This window comes from Mus musculus, chromosome 7 (assembly GCF_000001635.26).
Source record: "Mus musculus strain C57BL/6J chromosome 7, GRCm38.p6 C57BL/6J".
NCBI lineage: Eukaryota > Metazoa > Chordata > Mammalia > Rodentia > Muridae > Mus > Mus musculus.
In genome coordinates, this window is record NC_000073.6 from 46841910 (window position 1) to 46861262 (window position 19353).

Here is a 19353-nt window from a genome sequence, read left to right on the forward strand (position 1 = left end):
ATTGTCGGCTAAGGATGTCCCGACAGACACACCTTGCATCTTGTGGTCTCTGCATTGCTTCATCCCCATTGCCCTGCTTTCTCAACGCCTAATCCATCAGCAGAAATCTTTTTCTTGCCCCAGCCCTGATGCTGCCTCTTCCGGAAAGAGGTTTCTTTGCTCAGGTGACTGTTGTGTTTTATACAAAGATAGGAGAGGCCAGAGATATGTTTGGGGGAGGTGTGGTAAGGTGTGGGGGGAGGGGGTGCCTCTTCGGGCCCATGATGAGGCATCTCTTCCCACTGAGGGACCAGCCACATGACGGTATAGTTTATTCAGGGCATGGGGAGGGGAGTTCAGAGGGTAGTAGAGACAAGAGAAAGGCAGAGAGAGAGAGAGAGAGAGAGAGAGAGAGAGAGAGAAGAGGAGTAGAGGCCGGCCATGAACACGTGGGGGGGGGAGGGGGATGGGGAGGAGAGGGTAAGGAGCAGGAGCAAGAGAGCAAGAGAGAGGAGGGGGCAAGCAGCTCCTCTTACAGTGAGTCTGGCACACCTGGCTATTGCCAGGTAACTGTGGGGCGGAGCCTAGACTAAATGCCAACAGTGACTTTAGCCGGTGCTCTCTCTGAATGCTGAACATTCTTAACTTCTTTGTGGCAGCGTGACACTATTTTATGTTTGGCTTTGTTAGAGCTTGTTTTACAGACTAAGTCTCCTACAACCCAGGCTAGCCTTGAACTCACTGTGTATCCAAGGCTAGCCTTGAACTTCTGATCTTCCTGCTTCTACCTCTCAAGAGCTGGGATCACAAGTGTGTGAGTCACCAAGACTGGCTTCTAGCTTGCATTTTATCTATAGAGGAGGATGCTCTCAGTTCCCTCCATGTTGGTCTTTGAAGGCTTGTAATTCTCTCTCTCTCTCTCTCTGGTACAGGTTGGTCTGAAACTCATGAGCTTCTATACCTCATGAGTAGCTGGATCTATGAGCCTGCACCACCGCTGACTGTCTTGTTCATTTCTGAGTTCCTGGCACTTTATCTCTGACTATGACTATGCAGGCTCAGGATGTCAGGTCTGGTGGCAAGGGAGAAGCAGGTATTCAGGTAGAAGGAACGGCCTGAGTGGAAGACTGGAAATGGGACAGTGCATTTGAGGAGTGTGGGGGAGTAGCCTAGACTCTGGTATACAGGAGGCACAAAGAAATGGCATGGATTTATTCTGAGGACTTGACTTACCTGCCTGTGGAGGGGGAGAATTCCCGCCATCTGCCACCTTTCATCTGAAGACTCAGGAAACCAGGTGGCAGAGGGTCCTGCTCAGACATGAAAATCAGAAGCAAGATGGTGTCCGGCCAGGGTGAGGGGAGAAAAGGATGACATCACAGCCGAAGCAGCCAGACATCAGAGACACCCACTGACCGCTATGTGGCTCCTGCACCTGAAACTGCCTTGAAACCCCTGGGTAGTTTTTTGCCCTATGTTTTGTGAGCATAGGATCTTGAAGAGAGATAGATAGGCTTTGAGCCAGTCAGTGCCAGGTTAAAGTCCTGGCTGAAATCATTGAGAAATTGCACGGTTTTGGCAAAGCCAGTACTCTTTCTGAATCCTGTGTTTTTTTTCATCTGGAAAATGGGAAGGATCTTGCCTACCCCAGAGTCAGGATGAAGACGAACCCAGAAGTCACCTACTGTTAGTCTCTGCGAGTAGCATTTGTCTTACTTATCTTGGATTCAGAACATGGCCGATGTGCCTGGAGGAGGGAGGCTGTGCTTGGAGTGGCGATCACCAAGCGTCTTGGTGTAGTGGAATGGAACCTGCCTGAGGTATCTTCACAGGCCTTTCCTGGGAGTCTTACCTGTCTCTCAACCCCACCCCCTCTTGGCTCTCTGCCTTGCTTTTCTCCCAGCTGGGACATATTTAACAAGCTGGCAGGCCCCATCCTTCACTGAATAAGAACATTGTCCCACAGCCCTGGGGACCTGAGGTGTTGTAAGCTGCCCTTGGGCACCCTGTGCCTCACCCTCAATGCCTCCAGCTGTGTTTGTGGTCCCTGGGCATCCAGCAGCATCTGGAAAACCATTGTAGTGAGCTAAACCGATGTCCCATTTTTCCTGGAGCTGGGGTGAATTTTCCCTTTGCAACCAAGAAAGTGCAAAGTATGGGTCTTTCTGGAAGCTGGCCTTGTGATGCTGCTGCACAAATGCTGCTGAGAGGAAGGAGGCCTATCTGTGTTCTGCATGGGGTCCAGAGTCCTACTCCTTACCTGTGAGGGGGTCCCTGAAGGGTGCACAGGCCACAGTATAGGGTGATGAAAAGAGGGAGTTTCCATTCTGTGGGTATATGGGTCTAAGGGAAGGGAAGAAACAGTATCCCTTCCCAGAATCCTTCTGGGGTCAAAGGAGCTTGTGTGCACATGAGGTTTCCACACGTGTGTTTTCCGCACAAAGCAATTTCCTAGCAGATGAACCTGGCCTGGGCATCTGATAACCCAGTTTACATTCTGCTTAGAGCACTGTATTCCACAGGTTAATAGTTCAGTCCCATGGGACTGCCCCCAATCTAAGACCATAAGCACAAGTAGTTACTACATCTCCACCTGTGCTTCCCCCTCACCACTCTACACTGAGGTATCCACAAGGCTCTCCTCTTCCTCTTGCTTGCTACTTGCTCTGGTGTCTCTTAGAACTCACCTTCACTTTTTTCTTTTAAAAAGTTAAATTTCATTTCTCTTGTTCTGACTTTTTTAAAAAAATAATTTTAACTATATATAGGGGGAGAGAGACTCTATGAAGGTCAAGAGGGTATTGGAACCTCTGGATCTGGAGTTACAAGCTTTTGTGATATTAATGGCAGAGCCATCTCTCCAGGTCCAACTGTTTGACTTTTTAATTTTTTTAAATTTGCGCTCTGCTGAGGGACTCAGGCCTTGGTGTATGCAAGACAAGTGTCCCTGTCCTGGCCACACTCCTAGCCTGTTGTTTGTTATAAAAGAGATCACAAGGGATACAGACAAGCGAAAATAAGGGGGGGCTGTGAGCTTCATTCCCTCTCACATGATCCCTGCATATCCAGCACCCTGCAACCAGCTTGTTCAAATCTTGCTCAAGACTGTAATAGACCTTAATCTGCAGTGAACACATCCCTTCCGGGGAGATGGGTGAGCAGGGTTGAAAGTCACAGTTCTTCCCATCACTAAGGAAATCAAAGCAGTTGCAAACTCCATTTCACATCCTATCAGTGGTGGAGTACCTTAAGATTCACATACGGTTGATCGGGAGCTGGGAGAGGAACAGGAACTGGCCTCACAGCTTAATGAGACCTCTAGAAAGACGTTTAAAGGCAGAGGGGGTGTGTGAAAACAAGCAAGGGCCCTGATACTCCTTGGTAAGGCTAAACACAAATGCCTGCGGGATGGCATGGGAGAGGGCAGATATGGATGTAAGCTGGCAAGCCATCAGAAGCTGAGCCGCACCCCCCTCCCCCCATGGTTTGGGAGATGGAAGTGGGGCAGGAGAAAGGCCCATCTGATAGGCTGCTATGGCGGATAGACCGGCACGGTGCTGGCATGTGCTTTCACACAATATTTACTGAAGGCCTGTTGCTTGCCAGGAGTTGTTCCCGGCGCCGGGAACAGCAATGAAGAAAGTGACCAGGGTTTTTTCTGAGTCTCACAAGTTTTCCGGTGAAGGAGGCGGAGGATCGATGCATTTCGGGCTCCTGCTTCTGAGGCTGAGGAGCATGTCGGGTTGGCCTTTCTTTGGGGTGTCGCAGCACACGTGGAGCCACTCTTGCAGGGACATCGTGCTGCGCGCGCCGCCCCGGTCTCGGTGGCGCCTAGCCCGGCTGGACGCCCGCCCCCGGCCCAGCCTACACGTGGGTTCCCGCACGTCCGCTGGGCTCCCACTCTGACGTCAGCGCGGAGCTTCCATTTAAGGCCCCGCCCGCGTGCTGCTCTGCGTGCTGGAGCCACTGTCGCCGAGCTCGGGCCACGCTGCTTCTCCTCGCCAGTCGCCCCCCCATCGTGCACTAGCGGTACGGTTGGGCCCCACGCTGCCGGCACAGGGGGTCCCTATCCGGGGTGGAGGTGCAGGGTGTTCAGATTTGGGCACGCGTGGGCTACTGTGCTTTGGGGAACTGAGCAGGCGGCCCCACCCAGCCTGGGGCGGCGAGACCCGTGTAAAGAGGACTAAGGGGTGGCTGGCCTGAAGGTTGGGAGCCACCGAACGGGGGCGAGGGAGCGGTGCGAAACTTGAGCTCCCGTAACTCGAGCCCATGGGGGCCGAAAAAGCCTTGGCACGTCCGGGGCGGGTGCTTCGGAGCAGCCGTGCGGTTTGCATTTTCCTTTGCGTGGGCTCGGTGGAGTGGTTGTTTCCTGCAGATTATAGGGCGCTCTTGCCCTAAACGCATTTTGTTAAGAGGCTCGCTCCTGGTGTGACTGGGGATCGTGCTAAGCGCGCTGCGTGCGGAGAGGAAGCGGGAAGAGTCGCAGTCCTTCCTCTGCACCCTAGACGGAAGGAGGAAACCTGTAGCTGAGAGGCCTGCGACACCCATCGGGTCGTAGGTGGGAAGTAGAGGCACCCTGTCCTAATAGAGCACAGACTTGAGGTTTGCGTGAAGTAGATTCTCTGAGGGAAGAGCCCCACGCCCTGCCCCCAGTCAGCAGAGACCTCACAAGGCTGTCTAGAAATAGCAGCGGTTGTAAGGAGACCGGATTCCTGCTTGATGGCCCTAGGCTGCTTGCCCAGAGATCTTGTCCAGTCCTTTTGCACTTTGGAACGATTTCAAAAATAGACATGGTGCTTGCTGGGAAAGGTGGCCATCGCGGGGGTGGGAGTGGGCTCCAGGCCTCAGGCCCTCCGCAATTGTATCCCCATTTTGGAACTGAAGAAATTTCCCTTAGCGGCCACATCCTGGGTAATGAGGCCCCGCCCTGGTGGGTGAAGGCCCTAATCCTGTTAGTGGCATTTGAGATCTCACTCTGGCACCAGGCTAAGGTGGCTGCCAGCTCCACTTCACCGCGCTTGTGCTTTGGGCTCTAGTAAGGGCCAAACTTTGACGCCGAACTGCCTGCCAGAGGTCTCATCCATGGCCAGCAGTCGCTAGACCTATATATATGACACCTGATTCTGAAATTGCGCACGCGCACTGCCTTCCCCCGCCTGCCAGTCTTCTGGATCTGGGCTGGTCATACAACTTGGGTTCTTGCGGGGGTGGGGGGGTTAGGAAGGAAGCTTGCGCGTGCGCAGGCTTAAGCACGTTGCTATGCCTTGGGGTCGCACCTTGTGGCCGTTATTGGCGCCCTCTGCTCTTGATTTTTGGTACTTCCTGGAGCAACTTGGCGCTCTACTTGCTGTAGGGCTCTGGGTGATGGGAGAAGAGCGGGAGGGCAGCTTTCTAACCATATAAGAGGAGATACCATCCCCTTTTGGGGTTCATCAAGATGAGTAAGTCCTCAGGCGGCTACACGTACACGGAGACCTCGGTATTATTTTTCCATTTCAAGGTGAGAGCCTTCCTGGTGAGAGCCAGACCACACCCTGGCGCTGGCTATTCTTGGTTTTCCACTTCTGTTCTTTGTCACATTGTCACTTAATGGAAAAGGAGTCCAAAGGTAGCAAAGTCAGCGTTTTTTTTTTTTTTTTTTTAAATACAGGGACTTGGTGAGTATACCTTGGGCAGGTTACAATGACACACGGTGTATACCCCTTAGGTCTCAAAAGATTCAAAGTCCAAGATGGCAACCCTCAAGGACCAGCTGATTGTGAATCTTCTTAAGGAAGAGCAGGCTCCCCAGAACAAGATTACAGTTGTTGGGGTTGGTGCTGTTGGCATGGCTTGTGCCATCAGTATCTTAATGAAGGTAAGTGGAGATCCTTCATGGCCCAAGCCTATGGGTGGGGTGTGGGGGAGAGGACATCCCTACATTGTCACATTGTATGTAAAACTATCAAGGTTTGCACACACTCAGTCATCTGTGAAACATTTTGCAACATAATGATACACAAGAAAGGGATTATCCAAAGTAACTGACAGCCGGGCGCCTTTAATCCTCGCACTTGCGAGGCAGAGGCAGGTGGATTTCTGAGTTCGAGGCCAGCCTGGTCTACAAAGTGAGTTCCAGGACAGCCAGGGCTGTCTCCAAAAATAAAATAAAATAAAATAAAATAAACCACCAAAGTAACAGCGTCAAAGTATATACCTTTTCTTCTACTTTCTCAGTTACATGAACCTAGGGCCTCCAACATGCTAGGTAACCATTGACCTATATACCCAAATCTAAAGTGATTTTTGAATTGGAATTTATATGTGCATATTGATTAAAAATTAAAATCCTACTGAATAGGTTGTCTTGAACTTCTATTCAAATCCCACTGTTTCCTGGGGTATATAATTTTCCTTTGGAAAAATAACTGAGCACACCCATGTGAGAGGGTAAATTTTTGGTTCTCGCTTGCCTTATGGGTTCTGGAGATGAAATTCAGCTCAGCAGACGAATGCAGGAGCTGATTTCACACACACACCCCCAAGCCATCTCGGATCTAATTTTCTTATCAATCATAGGGCTAAAATTTAATTAGTTACAACTTTATCACTGAATTAGAAAACACTTTGAGGCAGGGTAAGTCAATGTTCTTGATTCATATGTAGTCCAAACTAGCCTTAAACTTGGAACAATCTTCCTGGGTGTTGGTTTATACGTCTGCAACATCACACCTAGCTTTGCAGAATACTATTATTCTGCAGGTATTAACTAAGACAGGGCTCCTGTCTATAAGTAGTTGTTTGTTTGTTTGTTTGTTTTTCTCCTTCTTGGAGACTTGACTGCCATTAAGGGCATGCATCGATATTCCTGACTTGGAGTGTTGCTTCTTTAATTGAGTCCTTCCTTCCCCCCACCGCACGGTCTCATGCTAAGCAATGGTCTACTCTGAGCTTCCTGCCTAGGCCTATTTGAAGCCTTGGTACTGGCCAACATTGCCCGGCTCCAATGGAGGGCTTGCAGGAGAGACACGACACGGGGCCTTTTGGGGAGCAATGAGAAGAATCAGAATTATTTTCCCATTTAACTAAACCGTTTGTCTTTTAGGACTTGGCGGATGAGCTTGCCCTTGTTGACGTCATGGAAGACAAACTCAAGGGCGAGATGATGGATCTCCAGCATGGCAGCCTCTTCCTTAAAACACCAAAAATTGTCTCCAGCAAAGGTTGGTTGTGGCCAGGTTCTCTTGCTGTCAGACTTAAGTTCCTCCTCGGGCCTGAACCTCCATCTCTATAGCTCTTTCAAAGACAGGAGGACCTTGGCTTACTTATGCACTGGTTCTCAGTACGTTATCAAAGCTTTGATCGCTAGCAGAGGATTTTAAGTGGAAACCTAATTTGCACATATATGGAAATTCTCTGAATTAGGACATGAGTAAGCTCCAAATTTACATTATTTGTTTCAAGTGTGTTTCAAGGCTAGGATGGATCCTGGGGCCGTGTACCCGCCAGGCCCAAGCTCTCACTGCAGAGTGACAGCCCCAACCTTGCTGCCCTGTGTCACATATAAAACAGCTGAGGACTTGCCCCCAGGGCCTGCCCAGTAGATGTTCTTGGCTTGACCTTTTACACTTCATTGGCGTGAGCCAGGAACCCACGGTTGAAAGTCTGACCTCCTGCCTGCTAGGCAGCTCTCTGGATCAGCTGTCCTGTGGCTGGGCTCTTGGCAACAATTAAGTGTGTAATGAAAGCAAATGGACAGAATGCAGGGTGTGGTGGTGCATGGACGAAGTACCTGTCTCAAGGGGGTGAGGGAAGAGAAGACACTAATTTAGGGTAGAAAATAATCGCCATATAAGGAGTTGATATGAAAATCAAATGCACCAGCTTCCTTCCTGTTAACAATGATCATGTATGAGAAAGGCATCCCTCTCTGAGAGAGACTGCAGCTAAAACTATGCACCAGGGGCTGGCGAGATGGCTCAGTGGTTAAGAGTGCCGACTGCTCTTCTGAAGGTCCCGAGTTCAAATCCCAGCAACCACATGGTGGCTCACAACCATCCATAACGAAATCTGATGCCCTCTTCTGGAGGGTCTGAAGACAGCTACAGTGTACTTACATATAATAAATTAAAAAAAAAACAAAACAAAACTATGCACCAAAGCGAGGGTCTGAACGGAAACAGGACTCCGTCAGCTGTGTACAGGAGGCCGGGATGGGATGGAACTGTCTACACTGGAGGTTTATGCAGTAATCTTTGCTTGGGTAGAAAAGTTCCCTGAGGGGACCTTCATTTCTGCTCTTTTCTCTAGACTACTGTGTAACTGCGAACTCCAAGCTGGTCATTATCACCGCGGGGGCCCGTCAGCAAGAGGGGGAGAGCCGGCTCAACCTGGTCCAGCGAAACGTGAACATCTTCAAGTTCATCATTCCCAACATTGTCAAGTACAGTCCACACTGCAAGCTGCTGATCGTCTCCAATCCAGGTGAGCAGCCAGCCTGCGCTCGCCCTGCTGTGGCACGGTGCGTTAGCTACACTGTGCGTATACAGACTCAGTTTTGTATGGACTGTGTTTCTAAAACAGCTCATTTTAAAGCGTAAATGCCTCTGAATGTAGTTGCAAAGTTTAGGAATTTTACTCATGATCTTGAAGTGAGTAACTATGAGTAATTTTATTGGTATAATATATTTAAAAAATAATACTTTGGCCAGGTGGTGGGGGTGCACGCCTTTGATCCCAGCACTCAGGAGGCAGAGGCAGGTGAATTTCTGAGTTCGAGGCCAGCCTGGTCTACAGAGTGAGTTCCAGGACAGCCAGGGCTACACAGAGAAACCCTGTCTCAAAAAAAAAAAATTAAAAAGTAAAAAATAAATAAATAAAATAATAATAATGCTTTGACTAATTGGACATGAATTATGTAGTAAAGATGTTAATAGACTCCTGATCCATGGTCAACAGGGACAAAATCATGTGTTTTGAGTTTCCCATCATGCAAATGTCTTGTCTGTGTTTTGTAGTGGATATCTTGACCTACGTGGCTTGGAAAATCAGTGGCTTTCCCAAAAACCGAGTAATTGGAAGTGGTTGCAATCTGGATTCAGCGCGGTTCCGTTACCTGATGGGAGAGAGGCTGGGGGTTCACGCGCTGAGCTGTCACGGCTGGGTCCTGGGAGAACATGGCGACTCCAGTGGTAAGTCTTTAATACCAGTTTCTTCGCTCTTTGAAAACAAAAACCTAGCATAAAAATGGCTCTAGGCATTTTTCTTTCTTCTTTTTTTTAAAAAAAGATTTATTTTATGTATGTGAGTACATTGTTGCTATCTTCAGACACACCAGAAGAGGGCACCAGATCCCCCTTAAAGATGGTTGTGAGCCACCATGTGGCTGCAGTCCGTGCTCCTGGCCACTGAGCCACTTCTCCAGGCTCCAGGCATTTCTTTTCTACCAGCCCAGCCTTTGTCTTCCGAGGATGGGGATTTCAGGCGTGAGTGAGCCACCATCACGCCTATTGACTCGTTCATTCATCTTCATGCCAAGGACTTGGGAACCTCATGTGTGCTAGCACACAGTCCACCGAGCCTTGCCTTCAGCCCCTGGACATGTTGAGCACTTTGAGCATGTTGTCTTAGGACAACTTTAGTCACTTGTTTCGTTCAGCAGTTTACTCTTGACTTGAAATGCCTGCCCCTGCTGGGATTAGGGAGATCGGGGGTGGGGGAAACCCTGTTAGGGAGCAGGTGAAGGCTCCATTTGTTTATACAGTGTTCTTAGAGGTCCTATGCCAAGGAAATCTCCTTTGACTTAACAGAAAGTACGTAGCCTACAGGTTTCAGCAAATTAGGAAGGTAGGTCAGAATGTACGGCCGGTATCAATGTACTGGGGTTTGGTGATCCTGACCATCATTGAGGAGTGGGGGACCTTCCCCTGCAGGTGAGGAGACAGGTGGGACATAGGCGCTATTCTGTGCTGTTGGGTGGAAACAGTATGAGCTGCCCGTTTCCTTCCAGTGCCTGTGTGGAGTGGTGTGAATGTTGCCGGCGTCTCCCTGAAGTCTCTTAACCCAGAACTGGGCACTGACGCAGACAAGGAGCAGTGGAAGGAGGTTCACAAGCAGGTGGTGGACAGGTGAGGCCTCATGATTGACAGACAGCATGGAAGACTGAAGATATATTTTTATACAGCCCATACCGGTCCCTTCCCCTCCTCCCAGTACCCTCTCAGACAAGTTCCTCCTCCCATTCCACCTCCCCTTTCTCTAACTCCCCTCCCTCCCATCATGTCACTTCAGGACTAGGCACATCCTCTTCCACTGAGGCCAGACAAAGTGGTCCATTTAGGGGAACGGGATCCACAGACAGTCAGGGTACGGGCTCAGGGAAACCCCCTACTCCAGTTGTTGGAGGAGATCATGAAGACCAAGCTGCTCATCTGCTGCATATGTGGGGGGCCTAGATCCAGCCTGTGCTTGCTCTTTGGTTGGTGTTCAGTTTCTAGGAGCCCCCAAGGGTTCAGGTTAGTTGATCCTGTTGGTCTTCCAGTGAAGTCCCTGTCCTCTTTGGATGCCTCAGTCCTTCTCAGAAACTCTTCCATAAGAGTCCCTGATCCTTCTCAGAAACTCTAACATAAGAGTCCCTGAGCTCCATCCAATGTTGGGGTGTGAATCTGCATCTCTAAAGGATTAAGATTTTAACAGCAATTCCACTTGGGTGCTTTTGTTTTCTTTCTTTTTTTTTTCTTTTTTAATATTTTATACATGTGAATACATTGTAGCTGTCTTCATGCACACAGGAAGAGGGCATCAGATCCCATTACAGATGGTTGTGAGCCACCATGTGGTTGCTGGGAATTGAACTCAGGACCTCTTAACCACTGAGCCATCTATCTCTCCACCCCAATTTTGTTTTTCTTAAGCTTTGTTAATCTTCACACTATAAACAGAAGGCTAAGATGAAAGCATCACCAAGTGCAGGCAAGGTTGTTGCCAGTGGCTTCTTAGACTCTGCCCTTTGTAATATGCTAACACCTTGGTGGGGGCAGAAGGTGGTACCTCCTCCTTGGAAAATGGCTTACAGCTGAAAACTGCCACATGGGTGTTCTCCCGCTTATGTCTGCACCACATGCATGCAGTCTCCAAGTAATCCAGAAGAAGGCAAAGGATTCCCTAGCACTGGAGTTTCAGATCCTTGTGAGTCATCTTAGAGGTCCTCTGAAGAGCCCTTAACCACCTCTGAGCCACCCCTGCAGCCCCCCAGAAATAAGAGAAGCATAGCCAAGTTCCCTTTTTTTTTTTTTTTTTTTTGGCTAATACAGTTTAAATCTGGTTCAGAGTCTTTGTATTAGAAATGCTGCCGGTGAACTTTGTTTCCCAGCCTGGTTCAACGCCCTTGATTCAGTTGTGTCATGTGCAAGCTTCTGGGATGTTGTACTGGTGGGGTTTTTTTGCTCTTTTTTTCTTTTCTGTTGCTGTGATAAAACATCAGGACCAAAACAGCTTATGGAAGGCGTTGTTTTGGGCTCCTGGTTCCCAAGGGTGAGAGACCACAGAGGCTGGGCAGAGAGGGATGAGCAGTAAGAAGCAAGTGGATTCGGCCACAGCCGAGTACTGACCTCATCCACAGACAGGAAGCAGAGAGCTAACTCAGTGGCTTTCTTTGGAAACCTAAAGCCCACCCTAGAGTGGTTTGCCCCAGCAAGACAATGCCTCCTAATCACCGCCAATCACGCCTATTAACGGGGGACCCAACGTTCCAGTGCCCTAGCCTTACGGAGGACTTTTCACTCATGGGAGTCACCATGGGTTATTTTTGAGGTGTATGGGATGGAGTAGACTCTCATGCATACTAGGGACACGATTCATTTTCAGCCACCACTCCTGGTCTTACCCCTGAATCATTTCATCAGCCCCTTCTTATTTGATACTTGAGAAATACCAGTTTTATTGTGGGTTCAGTTGTCTTGACACTGTAATACTCCTATCAATGTACGAGATTCTAGTCCACCAGGGGTCAGACGTTTTTGTCTTGAGTGTATAACATGGTAAAGCGTGTTCAGTAAAGCCCTTACTCCTCTTGTCTCCCTTCCCTCAACCCTTCACCATCCTTCCTACCCCACAGTGCCTACGAGGTGATCAAGCTGAAAGGTTACACATCCTGGGCCATTGGCCTCTCTGTGGCAGACTTGGCTGAGAGCATAATGAAGAACCTTAGGCGGGTGCATCCCATTTCCACCATGATTAAGGTAATGGGTCTGTGGAGACACATTTTGTATCTGAGAGATTTGTTTCTTGACTTTACAAGGAATCTTTACAATCTACCGAGCGGAGGCCTCGTCACTAGCTGAACTGAAGTAAATGCATCGATCGGCTCACGCTTTTCTTTTGGAACACAGCAGTGAGCTGTGGAATTATATGGACACTGCCATTGTAGATGTCTAACTCAAAGAACCTTAGCTGAGTTACGCTGAGTCAGGCGGGAGACCCTGTCCCAGTTACCAGGGTCTAGCAGAAATAGAGAAGTGTGGTTTATTATGTACCTTGGTTAGAGTTTGGGGTTTTTTATAGTTTGGTTTGCTTTGGTATTAAATGGTGCCTGCTGGCCTGACCTTGAACTTGTGAGGTAGTTGAGGATAGCCCTGAACTCTCTCCTGCCTCTAGCTGGGGTTTCAGGCACGTGCCAAACCTAGCTCTTGCTTTCTTACTGACTTTCTATTTCAGTGCTTTTTTTTTGGTTTATTTTGGTTTTTTCGAGACAGGTTTCTCTGTATAGCCCTGGCTGTCCTGGAACTCACTCTGTAGACCAGACTTGCCTCAAACTCAGAAATCTGCCTGCCTCTGCCTCCCAGGTGCTGGGATTAAAGGCGTGGGCCACCACTGCCAGACTTCACTGTTCATTATTATCATACCTGGACAACTCTGCAATAGAATAGCATTGACACTCAACTTGTTTTATAAGCCAAGCCGTGGTAAAACTTTGAATCCCAGACCTCGGGTGATAGAGGCAGGTAGATCTATCTAAAAGAAGAAGTCTTTATACTTGTAAAGGTCTAAATCCCAAGGAATATTAGGAGGTATGGACAAAATAGATGTAATCTCTGTCATTCTGTGTCCAGGGTCTCTATGGAATCAATGAGGATGTCTTCCTCAGTGTCCCATGTATCCTGGGACAAAATGGAATCTCGGATGTTGTGAAGGTGACACTGACTCCTGAGGAAGAGGCCCGCCTGAAGAAGAGCGCAGACACCCTCTGGGGAATCCAGAAGGAGCTGCAGTTCTAAAGTCTTCCCCGTGTCCTAGCACTTCACTGTCCAGGCTGCAGCAGGGCTTCTAGGCAGACCACACCCTTCTCGTCTGAGCTGTGGTTAGTACAGTGGTGTTGAGATGGTGTGGGGAAACATCTCACTCCCCACAGCTCTGCCCTGCTGCCAAGTGGTACTTGTGTAGTGGTGACCTGGTTAGTGTGACAGTCCCACTGTCTCTGAGACACACTGCCAACTGCAGGCTTCGATTACCCCTGTGAGCCTGCTGCATTGCTGCCCTGCACCAAACATGCCTAGGCCGACGAGTTCCCAGTTAAGTCGTATAACCTGGCTCCAGTGTGTACGTCCATGATGCATATCTTGTGCATAAATGTTGTACAGGATATTTTATATATTATATGTGTCTGTAGTGTGCATTGCAATATTATGTGAGATGTAAGATCTGCATATGGATGATGGAACCAACCACCCAAGTGTCATGCCAAATAAAACCTTGAACAGTGATGGCTCTGCTCTTTTATTAAGATGAAGTTGGGTAGCTGGTCAGTTTGATTTCAGGGTCAGAGGCATGTGGATGGATCTCCTGCCTTTCAGCGAGCCTGGTTACCTAGTTCCAGGACAGCTGGAGCTATGTAGTGACACCTGTATCAAGATTAAAAAAGAAAGTTAAGTTGGTGGCGTGGGGACTGGAGAGATTTAGAGCACTGACTCCTCTCCCAGAGGTCCAATTCCTAGCAATCATCTGGTGGCTGACCTATGCCGTCCGATGCCCTCTTCTGGCTGAAGACAACTACAGTGTACTCAAGAAGCTGATTGAGCTGAAAGACTGAGTTGCTAAGACACAGGGTCCCCAGGACACTCCTCTCAGCACTGGGGAGGTAGAGACCTAGATAGAGCTTGTTGGCTCCTTAGAATTGGTACTCAGGAAATCCAGATCTGACAAGGGCACACTATGACCACATGCAGTTCTTGGAATTGCAGCTCAGGTTTTGTCCATTATGGTGGGAAGCATGCAGGTTCTGAAGGCAGCTGGAAGAACTAACGGGGCCTTGGGTATTGAAACCCCGCCCCCCCCCCCCACACACACACAAAACTTCCTCCAACAAGGTCACCCCTACTGCCACTCCCTAAGAATTCAAGTATGATTCAGGGGGCCATTTTTATTCAAACCACAGTGAGAAACCTTGTCCAGCCTGATAATGGAAATAGACTAACCAAAAAATACCTAGTTACACCATTAGTGTAAATTCATACCAAATAGCTGCTCATTCAATAATACCTAGAGAGACTGGAAAGTCAGCTCAGGATTATGGTCACCTGCTGCTCTTGCAGAAGACCTGGGTTCAATCCCCAGCACCTACGGCGCCATTCATACCTGTATCCCAGAAGATGGACCTACATACAGGTAAAACACCCATACACATTCCCCCCGGCCCCCACAAAATAAACAGTACCTTAAAAAAAAATCTTCTCTTGTCCCAGAACTTATTTCTGAAAAACTCAAATTTTATTACTATTTATTTCAGCTTTATGTTTATGCATACGTGAATGTATAGGGGCTGGCGAGATGGCCCAGCGGTTAAGAGCACTGGCTGCTCTTCCAGAGGTCCTGAGTTCAAATCCCAGCAACCACATGGTGGCTCACAACCATCCGTAATGAGATGACACCCTCTTCTGGTGCGTCTGAAGACAGCTATAGTGTACTTATGTATAATAATAAATAAATCTTTGGACCAGAGCAAGCAGGGACTGAGCAAGTGGAGTTGACTGGAGAGAGCGGAGCCAACCAGAGCCAGAGGTCCTAAAATTCAATTGCCAACCACATGACGGCTCACAACCATCTGTACAGCTACAGTGTACTCAGATACATACAATAAATCTTTTTTTTTTTTAATTTTTTTAAAGATTTATTTATTTATTATATGTAAGTACACTGTAGCTGTCTTCAGACACACCAGAAGAGGGAGTCAGATCTCATTAGGGATGGTTGTGAGCCACCATGTGGTTGCTGGGATTTGAACTCAGGACCTATGGAAGAGCAGTCAGGTGCTCTTACCTGCTGAGCCATCTCGCCAGCCCACAATACATCTTTAAAGTATTTATATATATATAAAACGTTTCACCTGAGATGTCTTCCTAATCGTTTAGTTGGGCAGTGGTGGCCCATGCCTTTAATCCCAGCACTTGGGAGGCAGAGGCAGGTGGATTTCTGAGTTCGAGGCCAGCCTGGTCTACAAAGTGAGTTCCAGGACAGCCAGGGCTACACAGAGAAACCCTGTCTTGAAAAACCAAACCAAATCTTACCAGTTGACCATTAGCAGGCGAACTCCATTACAAAGCAGGCTGACTTCTAAACCGGGCCCCGTGAGAAGGCTCAGCAGGTAAAGGTGTTTACACCCTGATCTGCGTCCAATCCCCAAAGCCCACACAGTTAAAGGAGAACTGATTCCTGCAAGTTGTCCAAACACAAACTTGAGAGCCCTTAGCGCCTCTGTTCCTTTCTTCAGCTGTCCTTAAGGTACTTTGTAACCAACCTAGGCATCCCCGCTACTTTGAGGTCAACTTGACACAAGCTAGTCATTTGTGAAGAGGAACTCAAGAAACCACTTGGATATTTGCCTGGAAGCAAGTCTATAGTGCATCTCCTTCCTATGTAATTGATGTGGGTGGTGTCGACGACGCTGGGTAGGTAGTTCTGGATTGTAAAAGAAACCAGGCTGAGCAAGCCATAGGGAGCAAAGGCCTTTGATTCAGTTCTTTTTGGTTTTTTGTTTGTTTGTTTGTTTGTTTGTTTTTTGTTTTGTTTTGTTTTTGTTTTTCGAGACAGGGTTTCTCTGGGTAGCCCTGGCTGTCCTGGCACTCACTCTGTAGACCAGGCTGGCCTCTTTGATTCAGTTCTTGTGTCTAGGCTTCTGCCTTAAGTTCCAACTATAACTTCCTCCCCAAGCTGTTTTTGCTCATGGTGTTTATCACAGCAGTAGAGAGCTAAGACACCTGCCGTGGTGAAAATTGTACTGGAGAGGGGTTTGTGCAACAAACCAGGGCTACATGGAAAGACCCTGAAATAATCTATTAAAAAACAAAAAACAAAACAAAAAAAGCCCCACAAAACCAATAATGACAACAACAACAAAAAAAAAAGAAGAAGAAGAAAGAAAGAAAGAAAGAAAGAAAGAAAGGAAGAAAGGAAGGAAGGAAGAAGGAAAGAAAGAAAAAGGAAGAAAGAAAGGAAGGAAGGAAGAAGGAAAGAAAGAAAAAGGAAGAAGAAAAAAGAAAAAAAAAGATAGAAAAAAGAAAAGACCTCTTAGCCTGTTCCCTGGTATGATGTAATTGTAAAACTTTATAAACCCTACTCTGCCCAACTTGTGGGCTGAGAGTTCTCTGTGGCAGAGCCTGCTCTCAGGAGCTGGCTTAAATTTAAAACAACAACAACAACAACAAAACAACTTTTAATTGCCCTTGTACTTAATGGTGGTCTGTAACTTTGTTGTGTGGACCAGAACATGCAGACACACTGAGTTGCAGGCTAGCTCTGAGAGAGTGCTCCTTCAGAGGACCCAGGTTTGATTCCTACCCTATATGCTGGTATGGAAGTTCACACCCATACATCTATAACCACACACACACACACACACACACACACACACACACCCCTGTAGTTTCAGTTCCAGGGGGGTCCAACCCTTCTTTTTTGGACTCCCACACACAACAAACACAGATTGTCTGCAAAAGTCCTCCTTACCTTTGAGCCAACTCTCCATCCCCTAAAGAGATCTTGATCACTTGTCTCTTCCACAAAATGTCACATTGGTCCACTATATTGATGACATTACACTGACTGGATGAAATGACCAGAGGTAGCAACCATTAAAATATATGGGAAATAAATCCAACCCAAATCCAAGGGCCTTCTATCTCAGTAAAATTTCTAGGAGTCCAGGGGTACAGAGCACGCAGAGATACTGCCCCTAAGGCGAAGGGTAAGTTACTGCACCTAGCCCCTCCTACCACCAGGAAAGAAGCTCCACAGTGGGTGGGCCTCTTTGGATTCTGGGGGCAGCACGTTCCTCACGTGGGTGTGTTACTCAGGCCCATATACCAAGTGACTCAGAAAGCTGCTAGCTTTGTGTGGGCCCTGGAACAAGAGAAGCCTCGCAGGTCCAGGCAGCTGTGCAAACTGTTCTCCCATTTGAAACATATGATCAAGCAGACCCAATGGTAGCTGGGGTGTAGCGGCAGATAGATGCTGTTGGGAGCCTTTGGCAGGCTACAGGAGGTGGGTCACAGTGGAGACCTTTGAGATTTTGGAGCAAGGCTCTCCCGTCATGTGCAGACTACTGTTTTTCCTTTAAGAGTGTTGGGCCTGTTATTAAGCATTACTGGAAACTGAAGTTTGACAAAAGGACACTAAGTTACCATGAGCTGCCTACCATGAGTTGGGAATTATCTGATGCACCAGGTCAGACTGTTGGCAGAAATGGGGTTCGACAACATAGATTTCCACTCATCAAGGTTAATGCAGTTACTGCCGAGTGACAGAGACCAACACTGAATCCCCTAGCATGACACCATTCTCTGGAGTTTCAGCAAGCTGCAGACCCCTTGCTTCACGGATAGGACACTTTGCCCTTACTGGAGATGACTCTAGTTACGGACTTGCCTTTCCCGCACATAATACTTCTGCCAGAACCACGGGTGGGCTTACAGCATGCCATGTCCACAGTCATTGCTTCTGACCAAGAAACTGGCTTTCCAGCCAGAGAAATGTGACAGTGGGCCCAGCATGCTCATGGACTCACTGGTCTGCCATGTTCCACAGCCACGCTAAAGCACCTGTCCTGGTAAGAGTGAGCTGGCTCCTTGAAGACCCCATCACAGCACTGGTTAAATGGCAGCAGCCTGGAGGGCTAGGGAGAGCTCTCCAGAAGGGAGTGTGTTTGGATCAGCACCCATACACGGCACACTTTCTCCCATAGCCAGGACCCACAGAGCCAGGAATGAAGAGGCAGAAAAAAAAGAGTGGCTCCATTCCCCACCACCCTTAGTGACTCCTCAGGAAATTCTTTGCTTCTTGTTCCTGACACCTAAGTTCTGATGACCGAGAAGTTTTGGTTTTAGAGTGGAGATTGCTCCAGCAATGGCAGAGCATAATATTATTTTGTTACTTCATAACTGTAAGTTTGCCACTGTTAGGAATTGTAAATATCTGATGTGACACCCCCCCCCAACACACACACAAAGAGGTAGCAACCCACAGATTGCGAACCACTGCTTTAGAGAACCCTAACATAGTGTGTGTGTGTGTGTGTGTGTGTGTGTGTGTGTGTGTGTACACATGCATGTGCAAGCTAGTACACACGGAGGCCAGAGGATGCTATCAGGTATTGTTCCCCTGCCCCAAGGTGTCATCCACCCTGTTTTTTGAGACAAGGACACTCATAATTAAAGCTAAGATGGCTGTCTACGGAGCCCCATGGAGCCGCTGTCTCTGCTACCCCCATACATGGATTAATGACTAAGTAACAACTTACACCTTTGTTCTGGGGATTCAAGTCAAACCCTCACGCTTGCATTGGGAGCTTTTTATTGAAGGAGCCTTCTCTCTAGACCAGTAGCGATGTAAAAGCCTCCTAACAGCTAGGTGGTGGGGGCAAATCCCTTTAATCCCAGAGGCAGGTAGATCTCTTGAGTTGGGAGACCAGCCTGGTCTACAGAGTTCCAGGACGGCCAGGGCTACACAGAGAAACCCTGGCTCGAAAGCAAAACAAAACAAAACAAAACAAAAGCAAGCAAACAGACAGATGCCCCCAACCCTCAATGCCTACACACAGATGTAAGGGCAAAGGGTCCATAGGTATGCTCCTCAAACTCAAAGTTCTGCATTTCCTCCCAGCAGAAAAGTGGCCTTTAAAGGGATGCTGGCCAAACTGGCTGCCATCTTCTGTGTGGTCCCAGGGCTTCTACATCTTACACTAGAGGCCTTGGAAACCGTCTGGAGTCGTCTCCTAAAACCTGAGGTAGGCCATGCAGGTGCACGCACCAAGGTACCTGAGCAGGCAGTGGGCGGGGCTTGCGTGCTGACGTTGACTTTGTGACGTTCCTTTTCCGTTATAACTGTTGGCTCCTGGACCCAACAGTT

The 19353-nt window shown here is 48.3% G+C and overlaps 1 protein-coding gene and 1 long non-coding RNA gene across 6 annotated transcripts; one reads left to right on the plus strand and one right to left on the minus strand.

Moving 5' to 3' along the window:
* Positions 1–364: 364 nt before the first annotated feature.
* On the plus strand, positions 365–13718 carry Ldha (lactate dehydrogenase A). 4 transcript variants are annotated; one of them, XM_030242176.1, is made up of 9 exons: positions 365–793; positions 912–4008; positions 5687–5836; positions 7064–7181; positions 8269–8442; positions 8976–9149; positions 9968–10085; positions 12074–12197; positions 13068–13718. In XM_030242176.1, the coding sequence occupies exons 3-9, from the start codon at positions 5711–5713 to the stop codon at positions 13230–13232; spliced, it is 999 nt and encodes a 332-aa protein (XP_030098036.1). In that variant the 5' UTR covers positions 365–793; positions 912–4008; positions 5687–5710; the 3' UTR covers positions 13233–13718. The 4 variants fall into 4 exon arrangements, 3 of the variants coding, with proteins under 3 accessions (XP_030098036.1, NP_034829.1, NP_001129541.2); NM_010699.2 differs by lacking the exon at positions 365–793 and having other exon boundaries at positions 3895–4008; NM_001136069.2 differs by lacking the exons at positions 365–793; positions 912–4008 and adding an exon at positions 5173–5479.
* On the minus strand, positions 13718–19335 carry Gm39011. 2 transcript variants are annotated; one of them, XR_882073.3, is made up of 3 exons: positions 19255–19335; positions 16957–17052; positions 13718–13856 (listed from the first exon to the last, which is right to left on the minus strand). It is a non-coding gene; the product is annotated as a predicted gene, 39011 (long non-coding RNA). The 2 variants fall into 2 exon arrangements; XR_882074.3 differs by having other exon boundaries at positions 19263–19322.
* Between the last annotated feature and the right edge of the window lie 18 nt (positions 19336–19353).

Bases quoted from the DNA above. Each gene is read 5' to 3' on its own strand.
- Ldha (NM_001136069.2), top strand. From the start codon at position 5,417: ATGAGTAAGTCCTCAGGCGGCTACACGTACACGGAGACCTCGGTATTA. The intron at 9,150-9,967 runs GTAAGTCTTTAA...GTTTCCTTCCAG, and splicing joins AGAACATGGCGACTCCAGTG to TGCCTGTGTGGAGTGGTGTG. The intron at 10,086-12,073 runs GTGAGGCCTCAT...CCTACCCCACAG, and splicing joins CACAAGCAGGTGGTGGACAG to TGCCTACGAGGTGATCAAGC.